This window comes from Hyla sarda, chromosome 3 (genome assembly GCF_029499605.1).
Source record: "Hyla sarda isolate aHylSar1 chromosome 3, aHylSar1.hap1, whole genome shotgun sequence".
In the NCBI taxonomy this organism is placed as follows: domain Eukaryota; kingdom Metazoa; phylum Chordata; class Amphibia; order Anura; family Hylidae; genus Hyla; species Hyla sarda.
In genome coordinates this window covers 179,232,068-179,252,967 of record NC_079191.1, presented here as the reverse complement: position 1 = coordinate 179,252,967, position 20,900 = coordinate 179,232,068, and the positions used below count along the sequence as shown (strand labels likewise).

At 41.5% G+C, this 20,900-nt stretch overlaps 1 protein-coding gene across 4 annotated transcripts in view; it reads left to right on the top strand.

Moving 5' to 3' along the window:
• The window catches only part of ECE2 (endothelin converting enzyme 2), a 125,097-nt gene that overhangs the window by 85,005 nt on the left and 19,192 nt on the right, over positions 1-20,900 (top strand). For all 4 annotated transcript variants that reach the window (XM_056565657.1, XM_056565656.1, XM_056565658.1 and 1 more), the window contains 6 exons: positions 6,341-6,451; positions 6,554-6,652; positions 11,938-12,015; positions 13,070-13,173; positions 13,788-13,898; positions 17,336-17,403. In XM_056565657.1, coding sequence (XP_056421632.1) covers positions 6,341-6,451; positions 6,554-6,652; positions 11,938-12,015; positions 13,070-13,173; positions 13,788-13,898; positions 17,336-17,403 — 571 coding nt within the window. The remainder of the gene's footprint in view (positions 1-6,340; positions 6,452-6,553; positions 6,653-11,937; positions 12,016-13,069; positions 13,174-13,787; positions 13,899-17,335; positions 17,404-20,900) is intronic.

Sequence of the window (20,900 nt, the reverse complement as noted above, 5' to 3'; positions counted from 1 at the left end):
GTCTGGGAAACGCACACACGCACCCAGCTCACGTGGGTGTGGCGTCTCTTGGTATGAAGTCTGCTTCTCCACGTCTCACTGTGCCCGTGCGGATTTCTCCTTCTGCCAACTCCTCCTTCTCAGCCGCGGCCTTCTTGGACTCTGGTTCTTCTGGAAATGTTATTCTTGCCTCTTTGGTGAATAAGTTCTGCATCCCGGTGACCCGTCTCGTCAAGCCACTCTACATTTCCTCGGTCAACGGAGTTAAATTGGACTGCACCGTGCGTTACCGCACAGAACCCCTGCTCATGAGTATTGGACGGCATCACGAAAAAATTGAACTTTTTGTTTTGCCCAACTGCACCTCTGAAGTCCTCCTTGGTCTGCCATGGCTCCAACACCACTCTCCTACCCTTGATTGGACCACCGGGGAGATCAAGAGCTGGGGGGCTTCTTGCCATAAAAAATGCCTCACGTCTGCTCCTAGTCCCGTCAGTCAAACCTCAGTGTCTCCTCCTTTACTTGGTCTCCCCAAGGCCTATCTGGACTATGCTGTGTCTCCTCCTCATAGCCCCCGTTCTGGTAACACTTTGCCCCGTGCCCAGCTTCACCCTCTTCCCCCCTCCCCACTCCCACGCCTTCTGGTTTGCCCGCTGTTTATGAGGTTTCCCGGGACTTCTCCACCATCTGGAAAGAGACTCAAAAATCCCTCATACAGGCCCCATCCCGGATGAAGAAACATCCCGACAAAAAGAGGGGGAGACCCAAGGGGGGGTACTGTTACGCCGAGCGCTCTGGGTCCCTGCTCCTCCCCGGAGCGCTCGCGGCGTCCCTCTCTCTGCAGCGCCCCGGTCAGACCCGCTGACCGGGAGCGCTGCACTGACATTGCCGGCGGGGATGCGATTCGCATAGCGGGACGCGCCCGCTCGCGAATCGCATCCCAAGTCACTCACCTGTCCCGGTCCCCGGCTGTCACATCCTGGCGCGCGCAGCTCCGCTCCTTAGGGCGCACGCACGCCAGCTCTCTAAGATTTAAAGGGCCAGTGCACCAGTGATTGGTGCCTGGCCCAATCAGCCTAATTAGCTTCCACCTGCTCCCTGTCCATATTACCTCACTTCCCCTGCACTCCCTTGCCAGATCTTGTTGCCTTATGCCTGTGAAAGCGTTTAGTGTTGTCTAAAGCCTGTGTTCCAGATCTCCTGCTATCCCTATTGACTACGAACCTTGCAGCCTGCCCCGACCTTCTGCTACGTCTGACCTTGCCTCTGCCTAGTCCTTCTGTCCCGCGCCTTCTCAGCAGTCAGCGAGGTTGAGCCGTTGCTGGTGGATACGACCTGGTTGCTACCGCCGCAGCAAGACCATCCCGCTTTGCGGCAGGCTCTGGTGAAAACCAGTAGCAACCCTAGAACCGGTCCACCGACACGGTCGACGCCAATCCCTCGCTGACACAGGGGATCCACATCCAGCCTGCCGAATCATAACAGCAAACCTATACTGCTCTGGACAGTTCCTAAAATGGACAGAGGTGTCAGCAGAGAGCACTGTGGTCAGTTAGAAAATAAATTCCTGTGGAGCATACAGCAGCTGATAAGTACTGGAATGTTTAAGACTTCTAAATAGAAGTAATTTACAAATCTGTTTAACTTCCTGGCACCAGTCCAGCCCATTATGACCTTAAGGACCAGAGCATTTTTATGCACATCTTACCACTGTCACTTTAAGCATTAATAACTCTGGGATGCTTTTCCTAATCATTCTGATTCCAAGAATGTTTTTTGGGTGACTTGTGGGTATTTATTTTTTTGCATTTATGTCAGAACCGCTGTAAAATCATCCAACCCCGTGCAAATCACCAATTTAGGCCTCAAATGTACATAGTGCGCTCTCACTCCTGAGTCTTGTTGGGCGCCAGTCTTTTGGCAACACCAGTATGTTACTGTAATTTTTTTTTTTTTTTTACACTAACAGGCTGATGTAGACTGCAACTTTTTCTTTTCATAAGGGGTAAAAGGAGAAAAAAAATTTGTAACGCAATTACTCCCGAGTACAGAAATATCCCATATGTGGCCCTAAACTGTTTCCTTGAAACATGACAGGGCTTCGAAGTGAGAGAGCGCCATGCGCATTTGAGGCCTATCTTAGGGATTTGCATAGGGGTGGACTCGGATACAAGCGTTACAATTGCCTCCGCTACCAAAAATATTCTACGTCAGTGATTTCCAAACAGGGTGTCTCCAGCTGTTGCTAAACTCCCAGCATGCCTGGACAGTCAGTGGAAATGCTGGGAGTTGTTGTTTTGCAACAGCTGGAGGCTTTGTTTTGGAAACATTTTTGTTGGGGGAAAGGGGGGGGCAGTGTACGTGTGTGTATATGTAGTGTTTTACCCTTTATTTTGTGTTAGTGTAGTGTAGTGTTTTTAGGATGCATTCACAAGGGCGGGGGTTAACGGTTTCCCGCTAGGAAAATTTCCCACAGCTGAAACTTGAAGCAGGAAACTCACTGTAAACCCCCTCCCGTGTTATTGTACCCTGTACATTCACATGGGGGGGGGGCAGACTTTCAGCTGTTGCTGGAGACAGACAGTGCATGCTGGGAGTTGTACTTATGCAACAGCTGGAGGCACACTGGTTGGAAAACCTTGAGTTAGTTTCTGTTACCTAATTCAGCATTTTACAACCAGTGTGCCTCCAGCTGTTGCAAAACTACAACTCCCAGCATGTACTGCTCGCTGAAGGTCATGCTGGGAGATGTAGTTATGCAACAGCTGGAGGCACGCAACAACTACAACCCAGCATGGCATAACAGCCTTTTGCTGTCCGTGCATGCTGGGAGTTGTAGTTTTGCAAGATTTAGAGGGCCACTGTTTAGAAATCACCACACAGTGATCTCCAAACTGTGGCCCTCCAGATATTGCAAAACTACAAATCCCAGCATGCCCAGACAGCAAACTGCTGTGTGGGCATGCTGGGAGTTGTAGTTTTGCAAGATCTAGAGGGCCGAAGTTTAGAGACCACTGCACAGTGATCTACAGACGGTAGCCCTCCAAATATTGCAAAACTACAAATCCCAGCATGCCCAAACAGCAAACACCTGTCTGGGCATGCTGGGAGTTGTAGGCTTGCAACATCCGGAAGGCTACAGTTTAGAGACCACTGTATAGTGGTCTCCAAACTGTAGCCCTCTAGCTGTTGCTAGGCAACAACTCACCGGCTTCTGTAGTCAGAAGGATCGCAGCACTAAGGAGAGGATTGCCGCCCGCCGCCTGTAAGTGACCTCCGGCGCCAGTCCCAGCGCAGTTCCCCCGCTCTGCCCGGACTACGGTGGGTAGGCAGAGCGGGGGAACCGAACTTTAACCCCCCCGCCCCCCAATCTGCTATTGGTCGGTCACTTCTGACTGACCAATAGCAGGGATAGGAGGGGTGGCACCCCTGCCACCTCACTCCAATCCCTTCAGGGGAATAGGGGGCATCTGAGTCGTATGACCCGGAATCGCCGCAGATCCGACATGGGGAAGGGTCTCGGGAGACCCGGCGAGCGGCGGGACCGGAATTCCCACGGGCGTACAGGTCCTTAAGTGTCCTAGACAGGTTAAAAAAATTTTTTTTCAGTGGAGTACCCTTTTAATGAAGTTATGTAGTTCTTTCCAGACATAGACAGAATTTTGACCATTTGGACAGTTTAAGGGTTAACACATACTATATATGCTGCAGATTTAATGCTGCAGATTTTCTCATTGACTTAATAGCAGGAAATCTGCAGCAGAAAATCCACATTATAAAATCTGCAGCTGGAAACCTGTAACATGTATGGTACATATGAACGTATCCTGACACTGTATTATGGGGATGTTATCACATTGTATTCTTTAATTACTGTGCTTTCTTTTTAGTATGCATGTCCATATGTCTTGTAATTATATACTTTGACTATGCACTGGGTTAAGCTAATATTGTTTTGCATGGGGTGTGGTAACACTGGTCCTTATCACAGGACCAGTGTTGTTACATTGTGCTTTTATTGTGTTAAATTTTTTTATGTAGTTGATCTATTCTATGTGTATGAAATAAAGGTATTATTTTATATAATGTTATTTGTGTGTGAGGTGCATCCTTCTCATATATGCTGACTTGTGGTTCTTTGGCCTCCGTCGCACTAGTTCTTAGGCCTAAAGTGGAAGGTGGACAGATCACGTTATCACTGCACAGCAGCGCTTCTACCATTCAGAAAGCAGCTTCACTTGTGTGCTTCTTCCCAATAAAGTTTCTGCTTCTTGGAGCCAACCCACCCCTTGTTGTGCATTCGCTCAGGCAGACAGGGAGGACTGCACTGGAGCCTGGTCAGAGCAACAGCAGTACTATAATGTAAAATAAAAACTCAGTGCTGACCAGCCAGTCAGAGCAGCCCCAGTCCAGAGCAAGCACCAGTCCAGCAGGTCCCCATCAGTGTGCTATTTTCTTCTGGTTCCAATCTGGGTGGATCCATCCTTGGACAGTAAATACTTATTTTTATCTTCTGTTCTGGTAGGTTCGGTGGTGGAGGACATAGCATTTTATCATTATTGTTTTTAAACCTATTAACACCCCCTGGCAAGTATTCGTGTCATGGCAGCATAAAAGGAGTAGTCTCACGGATAAAAGCTTATCCCCTATCCACAGGTTTGTTAGGGGTATGAGTGCTGGGGCCCCCCGCGATCTCCTGTGTGGAGCTCGGCTCTTCCCTGGTCACAACCCCCACTTTCTATGGGAGAACCGAAAATAGCCGAATGGATCTCCCATAGAGATATATGGAAGGGACGTGGCGGCGGGGTCGTGATGCGCCGCTCCAGGGGAAAGCTGGGGCTCCATACTGGAGATTGTAGGGGGCCCCATCGCTCGGACTCCCCGCGACCTAAAACTTATCCCCTATCTTATGGATAGGGGATAAGTTTATATCCATGACACTACTCCTTTAAAGGAAAACAATAAAGTAATAGACTCTTCTTCCACCTCCTCAAAAGACCTTGAACAAGCCAACTTGTCCACAATGACCTTGTTATTTTTGGAAACCACACAACCCTTGAAAAACAATGACAACTTTTACTTGCTGCTGCTACTTATACCACCAGGCACCTGGCTGCTTAAAGGCAGAGGACATGCAAGAAATGCTGTGTCCTCTACCCCTACAGGCATACAGGAGGTCTGGAGCTTGCTTTGAAATTCTATTGGATTTATGAAGGCTTTATGGGATTAGTAGTTCTTACTCTCTTTCTCTCAGCTATTTCTCTCCAAAATGGCTGCCACAATGCAGTGCATATGGCATTATTAGCCTCTTAAACCCGCCCCTATACTGTGTCCTCATTGGTCTGGAAGCTGTGTGGCACATAGTGCAAAGCAATGCTTGGATAACCTGGGGTCATATGATCTTCCGGATAGCTGCAAGGTATGCTGGGCTACCCTGACATCATCTTAGTGTTCCCAGTACTTCCTCCTTTCATTCTATTGTGAAAACACCATGTGTTCCTCATCCTGTCTGCTATTATTACCGCCATTGCCAGGCTCGCACAATAATAAATGTACTTGCTGCCTGAAAATAATTATAATACACACCGCAATGCCTAAAATTAATTATAATATAAACTGCCACCTTGAAATGAATTATATTATGTACTATCCCTCCTGAAATAAATTATAATAAACACTGTGCCCATTGATATTGATTATAATATACACCTTTCCCCCTGAAATGAATTATAATACACAACGTGTCCCTCTGAAAAGCATTATAATACACACCATTCCACCTGAAATAAATTATATATATTATTAATATATACCTTGTCCCCTACTCTCCTGAATATTATATACTGAGCCCAGTGCCCCCTTGATTTTATATACCATGCCCCCTCCCCCCTGATTTTCATATATTCATATAGGTGATAAGATGTCAATGGGCGGGGTACCCCTTTAATCATACCATATACATCTTACATGGATCGTTGGCTGTCAATGTAGGGAGCCAAGGACAGACCAACAGCCCTTTTTTCTATTGTATGCACATCCTATGACAGTTGAATTCAAGGGAACTAAATTGGCAAAAGGTGGGAAGTGTTTTCATGTGGGCATCAAAGAAGGTGTTGGCATTGTGGCTGTGACTTCAAACATGAAAACTCTGTGGCTATTAAGATATAACATTTGTTCACTTACAGGAGTTACACAGTATAGGCAGTGTAGGCTTAGCTATGCAATGAAAGGAGAAGATATATATTTTTCATAATGAACATAGAAATACATTCTAGAGTAAGAGTTGTAATTGTTTATTGTTACTATTTAGTCAGCTTTACCCTAATCTTATCAGTTGCTCTTTTTTTGTTATCTATTACAGTCTTGCACTCCTCGCTGGCAGACCTGTCTTTCTAATACAGATGATACTCTTGGTTTTGCCCTGGGTTCTCTGTTTGTTAAATCCACATTTGATAAGAACAGTAAAACAATTGTGAGTAAGATATAATTGACCTGGAAGGTCAACGTTATAACAATTGCCAAAGTTAAAAAACAAAATTGAAAGTTGAAATTTTGAATTTTACCTTTTTTGCAGGCAGAACAGATGATCTCTGAGATACGATCAGCTTTCGAATTTACGTTAGAAAATCTAACATGGATGGATGAAAAGACAAGGAGAGCAGCAAAGGAGAAGGTGTTTAATAAAAACAACCTTTCTATGTGTATTGAGCATCAAAGAGCCATTTTATGTAGAAGTTGTTAGTAATTTAAGGATAAACAAAAAAATTTTAAATACTCCAAAGAGCCAACTAAGGTGAAACTACAGTATAACCATACTTTTATTTATTTTTTTATTTTTTTAAGAAGGACATCTGTACTAATGCATGTGAACGCATGCATATATTTGCCAAAATATAAATAAATAAACTATTGGGTGGAGAAGTTCATTCAGGAGTATTAACCCCTGTCCTAGTGCATTAACCCCTTAAGGACCGGGGTTTTTTGCATTTTTGCATTTCCGTTTTTTGCTCCTTGCCTTTAAAAAATCATAACTCTCTCAATTTTGCACCTAAAAATCCATATCATGGCTTATTTTTTGCGCCACCAATTCTAATTTGTAATGACGTCAGTCATTTTGCCCAAAAATCTACGGTGAAATGGAAAAAAAAATCATTGTGCGACAAAATTGAAAAAAAAACGCAGTTTTGTAACTTTTGGGGGCTTCCGTTTCTACGTAGTACATTTTTCGGTAAAAATGACACCTTATCTTTATTCTGTAGGTCCATACGATTAAAATGATACCCTACTTATATAGATTTGATTTTTTCGGACTTCTGGAAAAAATCATAACTACATGCAGGAAAATTAATACGTTTAAAATTGTCATCTTCTGACCCCTATAACTTTTTTATTTTTCCGTGTATGGGGCGGTATGAGGGCTCATTTTTTGCGCCGTGATCTGAAGTTTTTAACAGTACAATTTTTGCATTGATAGGACTTATTGATCGCTTTTTATTCATTTTTAAATGATATAAAAAGTGACCAAAAATGCACTATTTTGGACTTTGGAATTTTTTGCGCGCACGCCATTGACCGAGCGGTTTAATTAATGATATATTTTTATAATTCGGACATTTCCGCACGCGGTGATACCATATATGTTCATTTTTCTTTTTATTTACACTGTGTTTTTTTTTTATTGGAAAAGGGGGGTGATTCAAACTTTTAATAGGGGAGGAGTTAAATGATCTTTATTCACTTTTTTTTTTTCACTTTTTTTTTGCAGTGTTATAGGTCCCATAGGGACCTATAACACTGCACACACTGATCTTCTATGCTGATCACTGGTTTCTCATAAGAAACCAGTGATCAACGATTCTGCCGCATGATTGCTCATGCCTGGATCTCAGGCACTGAGCAGTCATTCGGCGATCGGACAGCGAGGAGGCAGGTAGGGGCCCTCCCGCTGTCCTGTCAGCTGTTCAGGATGACGCGATTAGCCGCGGCTATCCCGAATAGCCCGACTGAGCTAGCCGGCCACTTTCGGTTTCACTTTTAGCCGCGCGGCTCAGCTCTGAGCGCGCGGCTAAAGGGTTAATAGCGCGCGGTGCCGCGATCGGCACTGCGCGCTATTAGAGGCGGGTCCTGGCTTCACTATGATGCCGGGCCCGCCGTGATATGACGCGGGGTTACTTTGTAACCCCGCGTTATATCAGGAGAGCAGGTCCAAGGGCGTACCTGTACGCCCTTGGTCCTTAAGGGGTTAAAGGGGTGTTCCAGGAAAAAACTTTTTTTTTTAATATCAACTGGCTCCAGAAAGTTAATCAGATTTGTAAATTACTTCTATTAAAAAATCTTAATCCTTTTAATAATTATCAGCTGCTGAAGTTAAGTTGTTGTTTTCTGTCTGGCAACAGCGTGCTCTGCTTACATCTCTGCTTGTCTCGGGAACTGCACAGAGTAGAATGGGGATTTGCTTCTAAACTGGGCGGTTCCCAAGACACGTGTCATCAGAGAGCACTTAGACAGAAAAGAACAACTCAACTTCATCAGCTCATAAGTACTGAAAGGATTAAGATTTTTTAATAGAAGTAATTTACAAATCTGTTTAACTTTCTGGTACCAGCACACCAGGACATACATTTACGTCCTATGCCTATATAAGGATTGCTATAAGTAGTCCCCTGTGCAAACATAAAAAATGTAAAAAAAAAGTTTAAAAAGATGTAAAAAACACCATCCCCAAATAAAAATTTTAATGGCCCTTTTTTCCATTTTACCCAAAAATGAATAAAAAAATAAATTTAATAGCGTGTGCGTCAATGTCCGAACTATCAAAACATAATGTTAATAATCCTGTATGGTAAACAGAGTAAACGTTAAAAAAAAGTGTCCAAAATTGCTGCTTTTTTTGTTGCATCATATTCCAAACAATTCAATAAAAAGTGATTAAAAAGTCACATATGAGCAAATGTGGTACCAAATAAAACTACAAGTCACAGCGCAAAAAATTTGTGCTCAATCAGCCCCGTATACGGAAAAATTTGAAAGTTAAAGTTTTAAACATACTTATTTAATTTAAAGTAATAGTAAAGTATCTAAACATGGGTACTAGTTTATTCATATTGACCCACAGAATAAAGAAAACATGTAATTTTTACAGTGAAGTGTACAGTGTGAACTCGATGCCTTCCAAAATGTGCAAAATTGTGGTTCTCTTTTCAATTTTCCCACACAAAATATAAAATTGGTCAACCAAAAAACAAGCCCTCGTATAGGTCTGTGGATGGAAATATAAAAGAGTTATGGCTCTTTCTATTTGTTCTTGGGCCCTCTGGACCCTGTTTGACCATCGTGTTTTTGTCCTTATTTTGTAATGACAAATGTTTCAATAAAAATTTATAGTTGAAAAAAAAAAAGAGTTAAGAAGGCAAAGAGGAAAAAACAAAAATGACTGTATCCTTAAGGCCTAAATGGTCTGTGTCCTTAAAGGGGTTATCCAGGAAAAATATATATATATATCAACTGGTTCCAGAAAGTTAAACAGATTTGTAAATTACTTCTATTAAAAAATCTTAATCCTTTCAGTACTTTTGAGCTTCTGAAGTTAAGGTTGTTCTTTTCTGTCTAAGTGTTCTCTGATGACACGTGTCTCGGGAAATGACCAGTTTAGAAGCAAATCCCCATAGCAAACCTCTTCTAAACTGGGCGTTTCCCGAGACTCGTGTCATCAGAGAGCACTTAGACAGAAAAGAATAACCTTAACTTCAGAAGCTCATAAGTACTAAAAGGATTAAGATATTTTAATAGAAGTAATTTACAAATCTGTTTAACTTTCTGGAGCCAGTTGATATATAAAAAGAAGTTTTTTCCTGGAATACCCCTTTAACCCGTTAAAGGGATACTCCGCCACTAGAAATATTATCCCCTATCCATTTAAAGGTCTTTAATTTTCATCAGTAACTACATATAAACATTTTTGTATCTGACAGTGCCGATTTATGGGGTTAAATGGGCACTGTCAGATGCAAAAACTTCTGATGTATTGTAAAGCATGCAAAACCAATAGGTTTTGCAATTGCATCATTAGAAATTTAGAAACTGCCCCCCTGCCTGCTTGGACACATACTAGTCCTGCTGTGTCCATGCATCATCACCTATGTCATGGACACACTTCCTTGATTGACAGCTGTGAGCGCAGGGCTCACAGCTGGAGGAAAAATCCTCCCTATGTCAGCTTGTGTCCCGCTACTATTAGTGAGGACAAGCTGGAAATTGTAGTTTTGCTAATGCTAGGGGAGATGTGAGCAGACAGCATACTGAGGGAGGGGGTGGAGACCTGCACAGTGAGGCCACGCCCCCTCCCTTGGAGAGGAATTCAGACTAGTGAGCTAAATTAAAAGTGTAATAAAAAAATAAAGGTGCTAGGCACATAAAAATTTGATGTACATGGTCAGGATTAGGTACTGAGTGATATATTTAACCTCTTAAGGACCAAGGAAGTACCGGTACATCCTGAGTCCTTTCCCTTTCTATGACACGGGGCCACTGATCGCGGTGCCCCACGCTATTAACCCTTTAGGCGCGGCGTTCAAAGTTGAACACCACGTCTAAAGTGAAAGTAAAACCATGCCGGTTAGCTCAGGGAGCTTTTCGGGATCGCCGCTGCATTCCGAACAGCTTACAAGACAGCCGGAGGATCCCTACCTGCCTCCATGCTGTCCGATTGCCGAATGACTGCTCAGTGCCTGAGATCCAGGCAGAATCATTGATCACTGTTTTCCTATCAGAAACCAGTGATCAATGTAAAAGATCAGTTTGTGCAGTGTTATAGCTCACTATGGAAGCTATAACATTTAAAAAAAAAAAAAGTGAAAAAAAGTGAATAAAGATCATTTAACCCCTCCTCTAATAAAAGTTTGAATCACCCCCCTTTTCCCATTTAAAAAAAACCCAGTGTAAATAAAAATAAACATATGTGGTATTGCCGCGTGCAGAAATGTCCAAATTATAAAAATATATAATGAATTAAACTGCACGATCAATGGCGTGCGCGCCAAAAAATTCCAAAGTCCAAAATAGTGTATTTTTGGTCACTTTTTATATAATGAAAAAATGAATAAAAAGCGATCAATAAGTCCGATCAATACAAAAATGGTACCGCTAAAAACTTCAGATCATGGTGCAAAAAATTAGCCCTCATACCGCCCCATACGCGGAAAAATAAGTTATAGGGGTCAGAAGATGACAATTTTAATCTTATAAATTTTCCTGCATGTAGTTATGATTATTTTCAGAAGTACGACAAAATCCAACCTATATAAGTAGGGTATCATTTTAATTGTATTGACCTACAGAATTAAGATAAAGTGTCATTTTTACCGTAAAATGAACGGCGTAAAAACAGAAGCCCCCAAAAGTTACAAAATGGCGTTTTTTTTCTATTATGTCTCACAATTATAATTTTTTTCAGTTTCGCCGTAGATTTTTGGGTAAAATGACTGATGTCATTACAAAGTAGAATTGGTGGCGCAAAAAATAAGCCATCATATGGATTTTTAGGTGCAAAATTGAAAGAGTTATGATTTTTTAAAGGTAAGGAGGAAAAAATGAAAGTACAAAAACGGAAAAACCCCTGGTCCTTAAGGGGTTAAAAAAAAGTATTTTTTGTTGGATCTGATGGGTAGGCTTTAAGATATATGATGTTTATTTATAAATAAATAAACAACTGGTTGCTAAACTATACTTAAATTTCCTTTGGCACTTCTGATAGAACAAGATGTATCCATTAAAACATCATTCACAGAGCTTCTTTATATATTCTCTACAAATTAAAGCAGTGTAGGATGAAAGATTTTCTTTAACTACCCTGGATAGTTATGTCCCTAGTGTAAAACATGTGAGGTAAGGGAATGGCGCCGGGAGCCTCTGTGAAGATTATTATGTATATAACCACAGGGATTTATTTTTTCTTTACAGGCAGATGCTATATATGACATGATAGGATTTCCTGATTTTATCCTGGACACAAAGGAACTGGACGAAGTGTACGATGGGGTGAGAGACAATTAGATAATAAATATACATTGGGGGTCATAATGAATGGCATGGCCAAGGCCATTATGGGTACTGCAGTTTTGCAGTAGCTGAAGACTCACAGGTTGGGGAAATAGTGCTGAGCCTGTAGCTCTGCACCTATTGAAGAACAACAATTTCCATCAAAGGCAGTCCAGGCATGATGGGCACAGCTGCATAGCCACACATTGTAAAAGTTCTGGCATTGTTTTTAGTCACATATCCAAAATATGATCGACTTCACTATATATACTTCTACAACTTGCCAGCACTAACTTCAGTAATAATGTCCCATTCAGTACAGCTGCTGGAAGCCAAGAAGAGGCCACAAATGGAGCATATGTGGTGCTAACTAGGAGTGGTCATACTGCACATGCTTCCGATAACAATTATGCTTCCTCATCTTGTGGCACTGAAGTGAATAATGAAGTCCCATTCAGTTGAGCTGCAGGATGTAGCCACAGTTGGGGCATCATTGGGAGAAGAAACAATGCTAACAGCCAGGCACACTTGATCAGCACCCAAATCAAGAAAACCCCAACATTTACATAAAGTAAGTGCATTGCACACTTACACTTAGGGGCATTACACACAACTTATTTAGAAACAAACCTGCTCTACTGCAGACAGGGCAGAGGGGGAAGCTTCTGCTGCAGACATTTGTCTTACAGTAAGATACAAAAAGGGGCATGACTTATCTCCCGGAACAAATAGGATCAAATCAAACAATGAGATTCAGCAAAAAAGTGCAAAAATATTTTTTTTGTGCATTTACTTTAAGTGTTCATTTAACTTTTGATTATTTCTTATTACAGAAACATTCTTAAAAGCAGCAAACCAATGTTTTTTTATATCTTTATAATGGGAAATATATAAATCTATGTTTTTGGTTTCTTTGATCCTTCATCATAATTTTTTGACCTGTACATTCATCAGTGTTTTTGAACTATTTCCTTGTCATGCAAATGTTTTGGTGAACTTGTATCTGACTCTCTTTTATTAAAATGAAGTCTTTACATTTTTGTCCTTTCTTTAGTTTGAAGTGTCCGATGATTCCTTCTTTCAGAATATGTTAAATTTCTACAATTTTTCAGCTAAACTAATGGCTGAACAACTGAGAAAACCTCCAAACAGAGAACAGTAAGTAAACATCAAGATAGATAATATTCACAAGCGTGTCCAATAATGTTTGACCGCTAGCTGCTAATTATGTGTATGGGTCCCTGTGTCCCCTACAAAGTTGTTTCAGTAAGTAAACATTATTGTGCTTTGCAGCAGCAATATGAATAGTTCTATTGTATAATAACAAGAAATAACAGCATAGACTGCAGTGGTCAATGGCAATATGTAGTATAGACGATGAACATGGGTTTAACTAAAGCCAGGCATATACGATATCTTTAACAAGTCATATATCTTTTTATCTGTAGGCAGCTATTGCTTTGCTGGTATTAGGAGAGCATTATTGCCACACTTATCAATTGTTATTTGTGTTGGAGAAATAATTTTGTATCCAAGCTCATGTCATTTTCTTCCTGTTTGTAAATGTAAAACATATTTATGAAAATCTGCCATTATTAACAGATTGCTTTAGTTTATTCTAAAACTTAAGGAAGAAATATAGACTCCATGCTGGAAGTTAAATGCATTAGCAGTAGCCTAATAGATCAGTGACCTGTATTAAGCCATAATTTTTATTATGAGGTACATGAAGAGCTAAGGAGAATTTTCCATATGTCTCATTTTCTCTACAGATGGAGTATGACACCCCAGACAGTCAACGCTTATTATTTGCCAAACAAGAATGAAATTGTCTTCCCAGCAGGAATCCTCCAGGCTCCGTTTTATGCTCCCACACACCCAAAGTATGTGTGCTCAGCTTTTACATTTATCCTAGCCAGAATAGAAAAATGTTACACAAATGTTTGCTTGCAAGCAGTTAAAATATGTGAAAAGAAACAAATACATACATATAATAGAGGCAGTGCATGAAGCTGCTGTGGGGCAGAGGAGACAATCCATCCATTTCCCCCAAGATATAGTAGGGGATTCATTGGGTTTGTACAGTTTTCTGTGTGGCTGTAATGCCTCAAGGGTGTGGAACTGATGTGTTACCAGTTTGATTTGGGGCCAAACTCAGGATTGGAGTCTAATTATCCTCTAGGTTTCCACCCTTTATCCTAGTCCAGGATGTGAAAGCTGGATTTTTGCTGCTAGAGAATACCAGATCGCTGCTCCAAGAGTTGTCCTGGAATAAGTATGGTTGGCCAAGCAGACCAGACACCAGGGGCACAAGTAGAGTTGAGGCTGGTGCATTTGGTCAGCCGACTGGTGATAATAGCTGAAAATACATCACAGTCAGTAGTATAAAGCAGATGGTAGATGGTGCTGGTCAGCAACAGGAGATTCAGCAGCCCAGCAAAGGTTAAATAGCTAGAGCTGAATATGTTCTGGTAGCAGCAGGATGAATAGCTGGCTTAATACAGGCACATGTTCGACAGTTTCGACAGTCGAGATCATGCACTGGAGGGTCAGTGGGGTACACAAGAGTCAGTTGGAAGCAATATCAGGTAAACAGGCATACTGTAGGTCAGATACAGGATAGCAGATCACAAACCTTCGCTATGGCAAAGCCACAATATTGCTCATGCACAGGTGAGCGGGTTGAACAGCCTTAAATTGGTAATGCCAGGCCGAGATACGTGGAGGACACATTAGTAATGTGCACTCGTCTTTTAAATTGCAGCCAGTGCATTGAAACGGCCTATGGGGTAGACTAAGCAGGCCAGCTGGCATGGAGGTGAAATAGCAATCACAGTCAAGTGGTGATGACTGCCAGCACATGCTACATGCTGGTATTACAGTGGCGCACATATGCCATAATGCATTCAACTTATACTAAATGGTTTCTTAATGTAGACTTTGACGTAGATGTAAATTGTATACAAAGTAATCCCATCTATTGGGAAGTTAGACATATTTTTGCAAGGAATATTTCATATAGGAAAGTTATTTTAAGATATTGTGGAAAAATGAAAAGACGTGGCCAATTATTTTTCCTGTGATTTGTTAAAATCACCTACCTCTAAATCACCAACCAGCAAAAGTTGTAAATTATAAACTTTTGTCCTCACTAGAGGGAGCTCAGGAGCCTACTGCATACTGTTTATACATTGAGCTTGATATTAAAACAGTATGCAGCAAACTCCCAGGCTTTCCCTAGTAAAGAGAGCTCTACGGCTGTGTACCAAAAAGAAAAGCAGTGGCCAAAACAAAGATATACTAAGAAATTGATACATCATATTGCACCTAACCTGGGGTAAACAACTACTTTAAGGTCATGTTTAACAAAGCATGACTTCAGCCCAGTTGCTTTCTGTATACATATTTTATACCAGTATTGAATCCAAAAACAGGAAAGCATCAAATCCTTTATACTTTGCCGTTTTCCCATGTGTAACATGCAGACTTTTAATAAACCATACATTACATACAGAACATACTAAAAAGCCTTATTTTTTACATGTGTTAGATATATATATATATAAATATTTATACAGGGTGGGCCATTTATATGGATACACCTTAATAAAATGGGATTGGTTGGTGATATTAACTTCCTGTTTGTGGCATATTAGTATATGTGAGGGGGGAAACGTTTTCAAGATAGGCGGTGACCATGGCGGCCATTTTGAAGTCGGCCATTTTGAATCCAACTTTTGTTTTTTCAATAGGAAGAGGGTCATGTGACACATCAAACGTATTGGGAATTTCACAAGAAAAACAATGATTAGCTTGGTTTTAACGTAACTTTATTCTTTCATGAGTTATTTACAAGTTTCTGACCACTTATAAAATGTGTTCAATGTGCTGCCCATTGTGTTGAATTGTCAATGCAACCCTCTTCTCCCACTCTTCACACACTGATAGCAACACCGCAGGAGAAATGCTAGCACAGGTTTCCAGTATCCGTAGTTTCAGGTGCTGCAGAATGGGCAAAACAAAAATTGGAAAAGAACCCTCAGTTTATGCAGAAGATTTTGTTCAGTGATGAGGCAAACTTTTATGTGAATGGTGAAGTTAACAAACAAAACCACTGCTATTGGTCTGACACTAACCCACATTGGATAGATCCCTCCAAGACTGTTGGAACTCAAAAATTGATGGTATGGTGTGGTATATGGGTACAAATATAGTGGGGCCATTCTTCATCAATGGAAACCTCAAGGCCACTGGATATGCGAAATTGCTACATGATGATGTGTTTCCCTCTTTATGCACTGAAGTTGGCACGTTCCCTGAGTTTTTAAAGCAAGATGGTGCACCACCACATTATGGGTGTCAGGTCCGAGCATTCCTAGATGAACAGTTTCCTGGAAAGTGGATTGGTCGTCGTGGGCCAGTTGAATGGCCCCCAAGGTCACCCGATCTGACCCCCTTAGACTTTTATCTTTGGGTCATCTGAAGGCAATTGTCTATGCTGTGAAGATACGAGATGTGCAGCACCTGAAACTACGGATACTGAAAGCCTGTGCTAGCATTTCTCCTGCAGTGTTGCTATCAGTGTGTGAAGAGTGGGAGAAGAGGGTTGCATTGACAATCCAACACAATGGGCAGCACATTGAACACATTTTATAAGTGGTCAGAAACTTGTAAATAACTCATGAAAGAATAAAGATACATTAAAACCAAGCACATCATTGTTTTTCTTGTGAAATTCCCAATAAGTTTGATGTGTCACATGACCCTCTTCCTATTGAAAAAACAAAAGTTGGATTCAAAATGGCCGACTTCAAAATGGCCACCATGGTCACCACCCATCTTGAAAAGTTTCCCCCCTCACATATAATAATGTGCCAAAAACAGGAAGTTAATATCACCAACCATTCCCATTTTATTAAGGTGTATCCATATAAATGGCCCACCCTGTGTGTGTGTATATATATATATATATATATATATATGTATATATATATATATATATATATATATATACACAGGGTGGGCCATTTATATGGATACACCTTAATAAAATGGGAATGGTTGGTGATATTAACTTCCTGTTTGTGGCACATTATTATATGTAAGGGGGGAAACTTTTATGGGTGGTGACCATGGCGGCCATTTTGAAGTCGGCCATTTATATATGACAGAAATCTTGTTGCACTTCTGCAGGGATTATTTGTGGATCCTGCATTCATCATAGTAATTCATTGAAAAACTTTTCTTTGTAATAATCCTTTCCTCTCTCTAAAGCATGTCTGCTCTCACTCATACTTTTCTTTTCCTGTTTCTTCTTCAGGGCTCTAAATTTCGGGGGTATTGGGGTTGTGATGGGACATGAACTGACGCATGCATTTGATGATCAAGGTTTGTTGTATAGTTTCTTAGCCAAAAACTTTATTTCTCTGAGTAGGGTTAAGACTAAATAGTATAACATGTTTTTAGCCATTTAGTATATTTCAGCTTAGTAAGACCATAGAATGGGAGAGGTATAGTTCAGATTTACTTACCGAAATCTCTTCTTTCCATGAGTCCGTAGGCAGCACAGGCAACATATGGGTTAACGTATTTATTCCTACTACCAGGCAGAAGAAACAAAAACAACCAATTAGTAAAACTAATTCAATCATCCAATTAATGTATGGAAGAACACGCCCCAGAGGATAAATATCCCCCCCAATAACTAAGCACTCTGTGTTTGAATGCAGCAATAATCTTGTACTAAGAGAGGGTGCCTGTGCTGCCTACGGACTCATGGAAAGAAGAGATTTCGATAAGTAAATCTGAACTTTCCATATCGTCCTACGGCAGCACAGGCAACATATGGGATGAAAAAGCAATGTTTAACAGGGATGGATTCCTGCAGCAGCAACTTCCAGCATCTCCTGCTAAAGGACACCTCTGCATTGTTGAACATATCCACTTTGTAATGATTGATGAAAGTATTTGGAGTTGACCACGGGGCTGCTCGACAGATCTGATCCCAGGACACTTGCGCTAGAGTAGCCCAAGACGTAGCCACCGATCTTGTGGAATGAGCTGTTACACCATTAGGCGGGGAGAGATTCTGAGAAAAATAGGCTGACACAATGAGATTCTTGATCCATCTTGCTAGAGATGCCTTGGAGGTTTGTTTGCCCTATTAGGGCCTTAAAACTGGACAAACAAGGAATCTGAATCTAATCTAAAGACCTTTACTTTGTCTATATAGCCAAGAACAGCCCTTTTTACATCCAGAAGATTAAGTCTTCCTTGCTCCTCTCCTTGAGGATTCTCATATAGGCTAGGCAAGAAAAATTCTTGATCGATATTCTGTAATGAAGGGGTCATGTCTGTTTTGGCTTATGTTCTAACATAGCTATTGGTTTGCTTGTGTGTGAACAGTTTTATTTTCCCTAGCCAGGGAATAGTTAATGTCTCTGGCTTTTTCAGCCTCAGCCTCTGTTAGCCAATTGCTCCTAGGGTGTGTCTATTTAATGTCAGCCCAGTCTAGCCTCTGGGCTGGTGATTGACTTCATTTCATCCTGACTTGCTAGCATGCTGGATATGCGGCTGGTGATTAACTTTATTTACTGATGGACTTCCTGATGTCTAGCTGCTAACATGTTTGCTATGCTTCTAATGGAGGCTTGGTGAAACACTCTTTGTTTGAGCTTTTCATCTATGATCTCTGTCTTAGCATGCACTTTGTATTTTCTGGTTTTAGCCATGTTAGGTGGCATGCTCTTAGTGGAATTTAAGCTGTGTTTTAATTAGTTGGTTTTAGGATTTGTTTATCCTTTCTGCTATGTGTCTGTTCACACTGTGTTTTCTCTTGTATCTGTTTATGTGAAGTTCTGCATGTTTTCCTACTGGGCCATCATCCTGACCACACGGTAGAGTGTGCTGCTGGCCAGTAGTCTATTTGGATTTATTATTAATGGCTACTCCTATAGTGGAGTGTCCAGTTTGTGTGTTCAGTGTGAACAGTATTCTATAAATATATCCTGTGTATCTAGGCATTCCTGTAACCGACCATGGGACTCCTTGTCTACTGGAAGTGTTCTGAAGGGATTACGATTGTACCTGTCTTGTGTTCAGTGTGGACAGTGTTCTATTAATATATCCTGTGTATCTAGGCACCCCTGTTACTGCTCCATGGCACTCCTTGTCTACTGAAGGTGTTCTGAATGGATTGCGATTATTCCTGTCTTGTGTTCAGTGTGAACAGTGTTCTATAAATATATCCTGTGTATCTAGGCATCCCTATTACCTGTCCATGGGGACTGCGTGTCTACTGGAGGTTTGCATAGGGAATGCGAATATTTCTGATTAGCTATAGATCCCTGTTTCTGGTCCATGGGGACTTTGTGTCTACTGGATGTTCTGGGATATTAAGTTATATTCCTGTCTGTTCCTAAAGTCTGTTGACTTATCTGTTTTCCTGTCTGGTGTTTTGATCTTGTTTTGGTGTTTTGTTCTTGATTTCAGATCTTTGGAGTTCTATACATGACTACTGATCTATAATGTCCTCTGTTCACGACCACGGATCTATAGTGTCCTCTGTTTATGACCACTGAGTCCTCTGTTCATGACTGCTAATCCATAGTGTCTCCTGTACTGCTCACTGATCTGTGTCCTCTGAACTTATACTATTGAGTTCTATGTTCCTGTTGTGTTTCTGGTTTGTGACTGACTATTAATTAGTATGTGTTTTTATTAGGCCCCTGCACTTTAGCTCAGGGAGGGACCGGCACCCAGTTGTCGATCCACCGGTTAGGGTGGATGGGCAAGTAGGCAGGGAGAGTGGTCAGTTTAGGTCTCACTCTCCCTGTCCTCTGATCGGTCCCTGACAGAAGGAACTTTAGGCAAAAAGGACGGATTCGTCCTCATGATTAGACAGTTCTGGGTAATCCTTATATAGAGCTCCTTACAAGATAAAGTCTGAATTTCTCCTACTCGTTTAGCAGTGAAGACTGCTACCTGAAAGATAGCTTTCCAGGATAGAAATTTCAAGGAGCCCTGCTCCAAAGGTTCAAACGGAGCCAGAGTAAGTGCTTCCAACACCAACAACAAATCCCATGATGCAACTGGAACTTTGACTGGAGAGCGCAAATTCTTAATGGCTCTGAAGAATTGGCGTACTAACTCGCAATGGGAAAACCTTCCTTCGAAGAGACAGTTGATAGCCGAGAAATTTACGTTAAGGGTATTCCATTTTAGACCCTTACCCAAAACCTTTTTGCAGGAATTTCAAAACATCCTTTAAGTCAGGAGCCACAATCTAATGTTGACTACACCAAGAGCCAAATTTCTTAGCTACTTTATTGTAGACCTTGATGGTAGCAGGTCTGCGAGAAGAAGCCAAGATGTCCACCACCTTATTAGCAAAACCTCTAGATCTTAAGCAAGACCCAATAGTTTCCAAGCCGTCAACCGGTAATTCTGCAGGGAATTTTGAGATTTCACGCATTGAAACTAAGTCCTCCTGGGCCAGAAGGGCAGAATCACTATGGCAGAAGCTTGATTCAACATGATCTTCCTCAACACTTGAGACACTAGCTGGAGAGGAGGGAACACATAAATCAGTCTGTTTTTCCAACTGATTGAAAGCCTGTCTAATAATTCCGGACTGTCCTGTCTGTTTAGAGAGCAGAAGACAGGCACTTTCCTGTTGTCTTTTGGTTGCCATCACATCTATGTCCGTTATGCCCATCTTGCAGGTAATCCACTGAAAGCCTTCCGGGTAGAGACTCAACTCTGACTGGTCTATCTTATGTCTGCTCAGCCAGTCTGCTCTCACATTCTTCTCTCCCTTGATATGCACTGCCCAGATCTCTGCCAGATTGTGCTCTGCCCAGATCATCATGGCACGGCATTCCTTC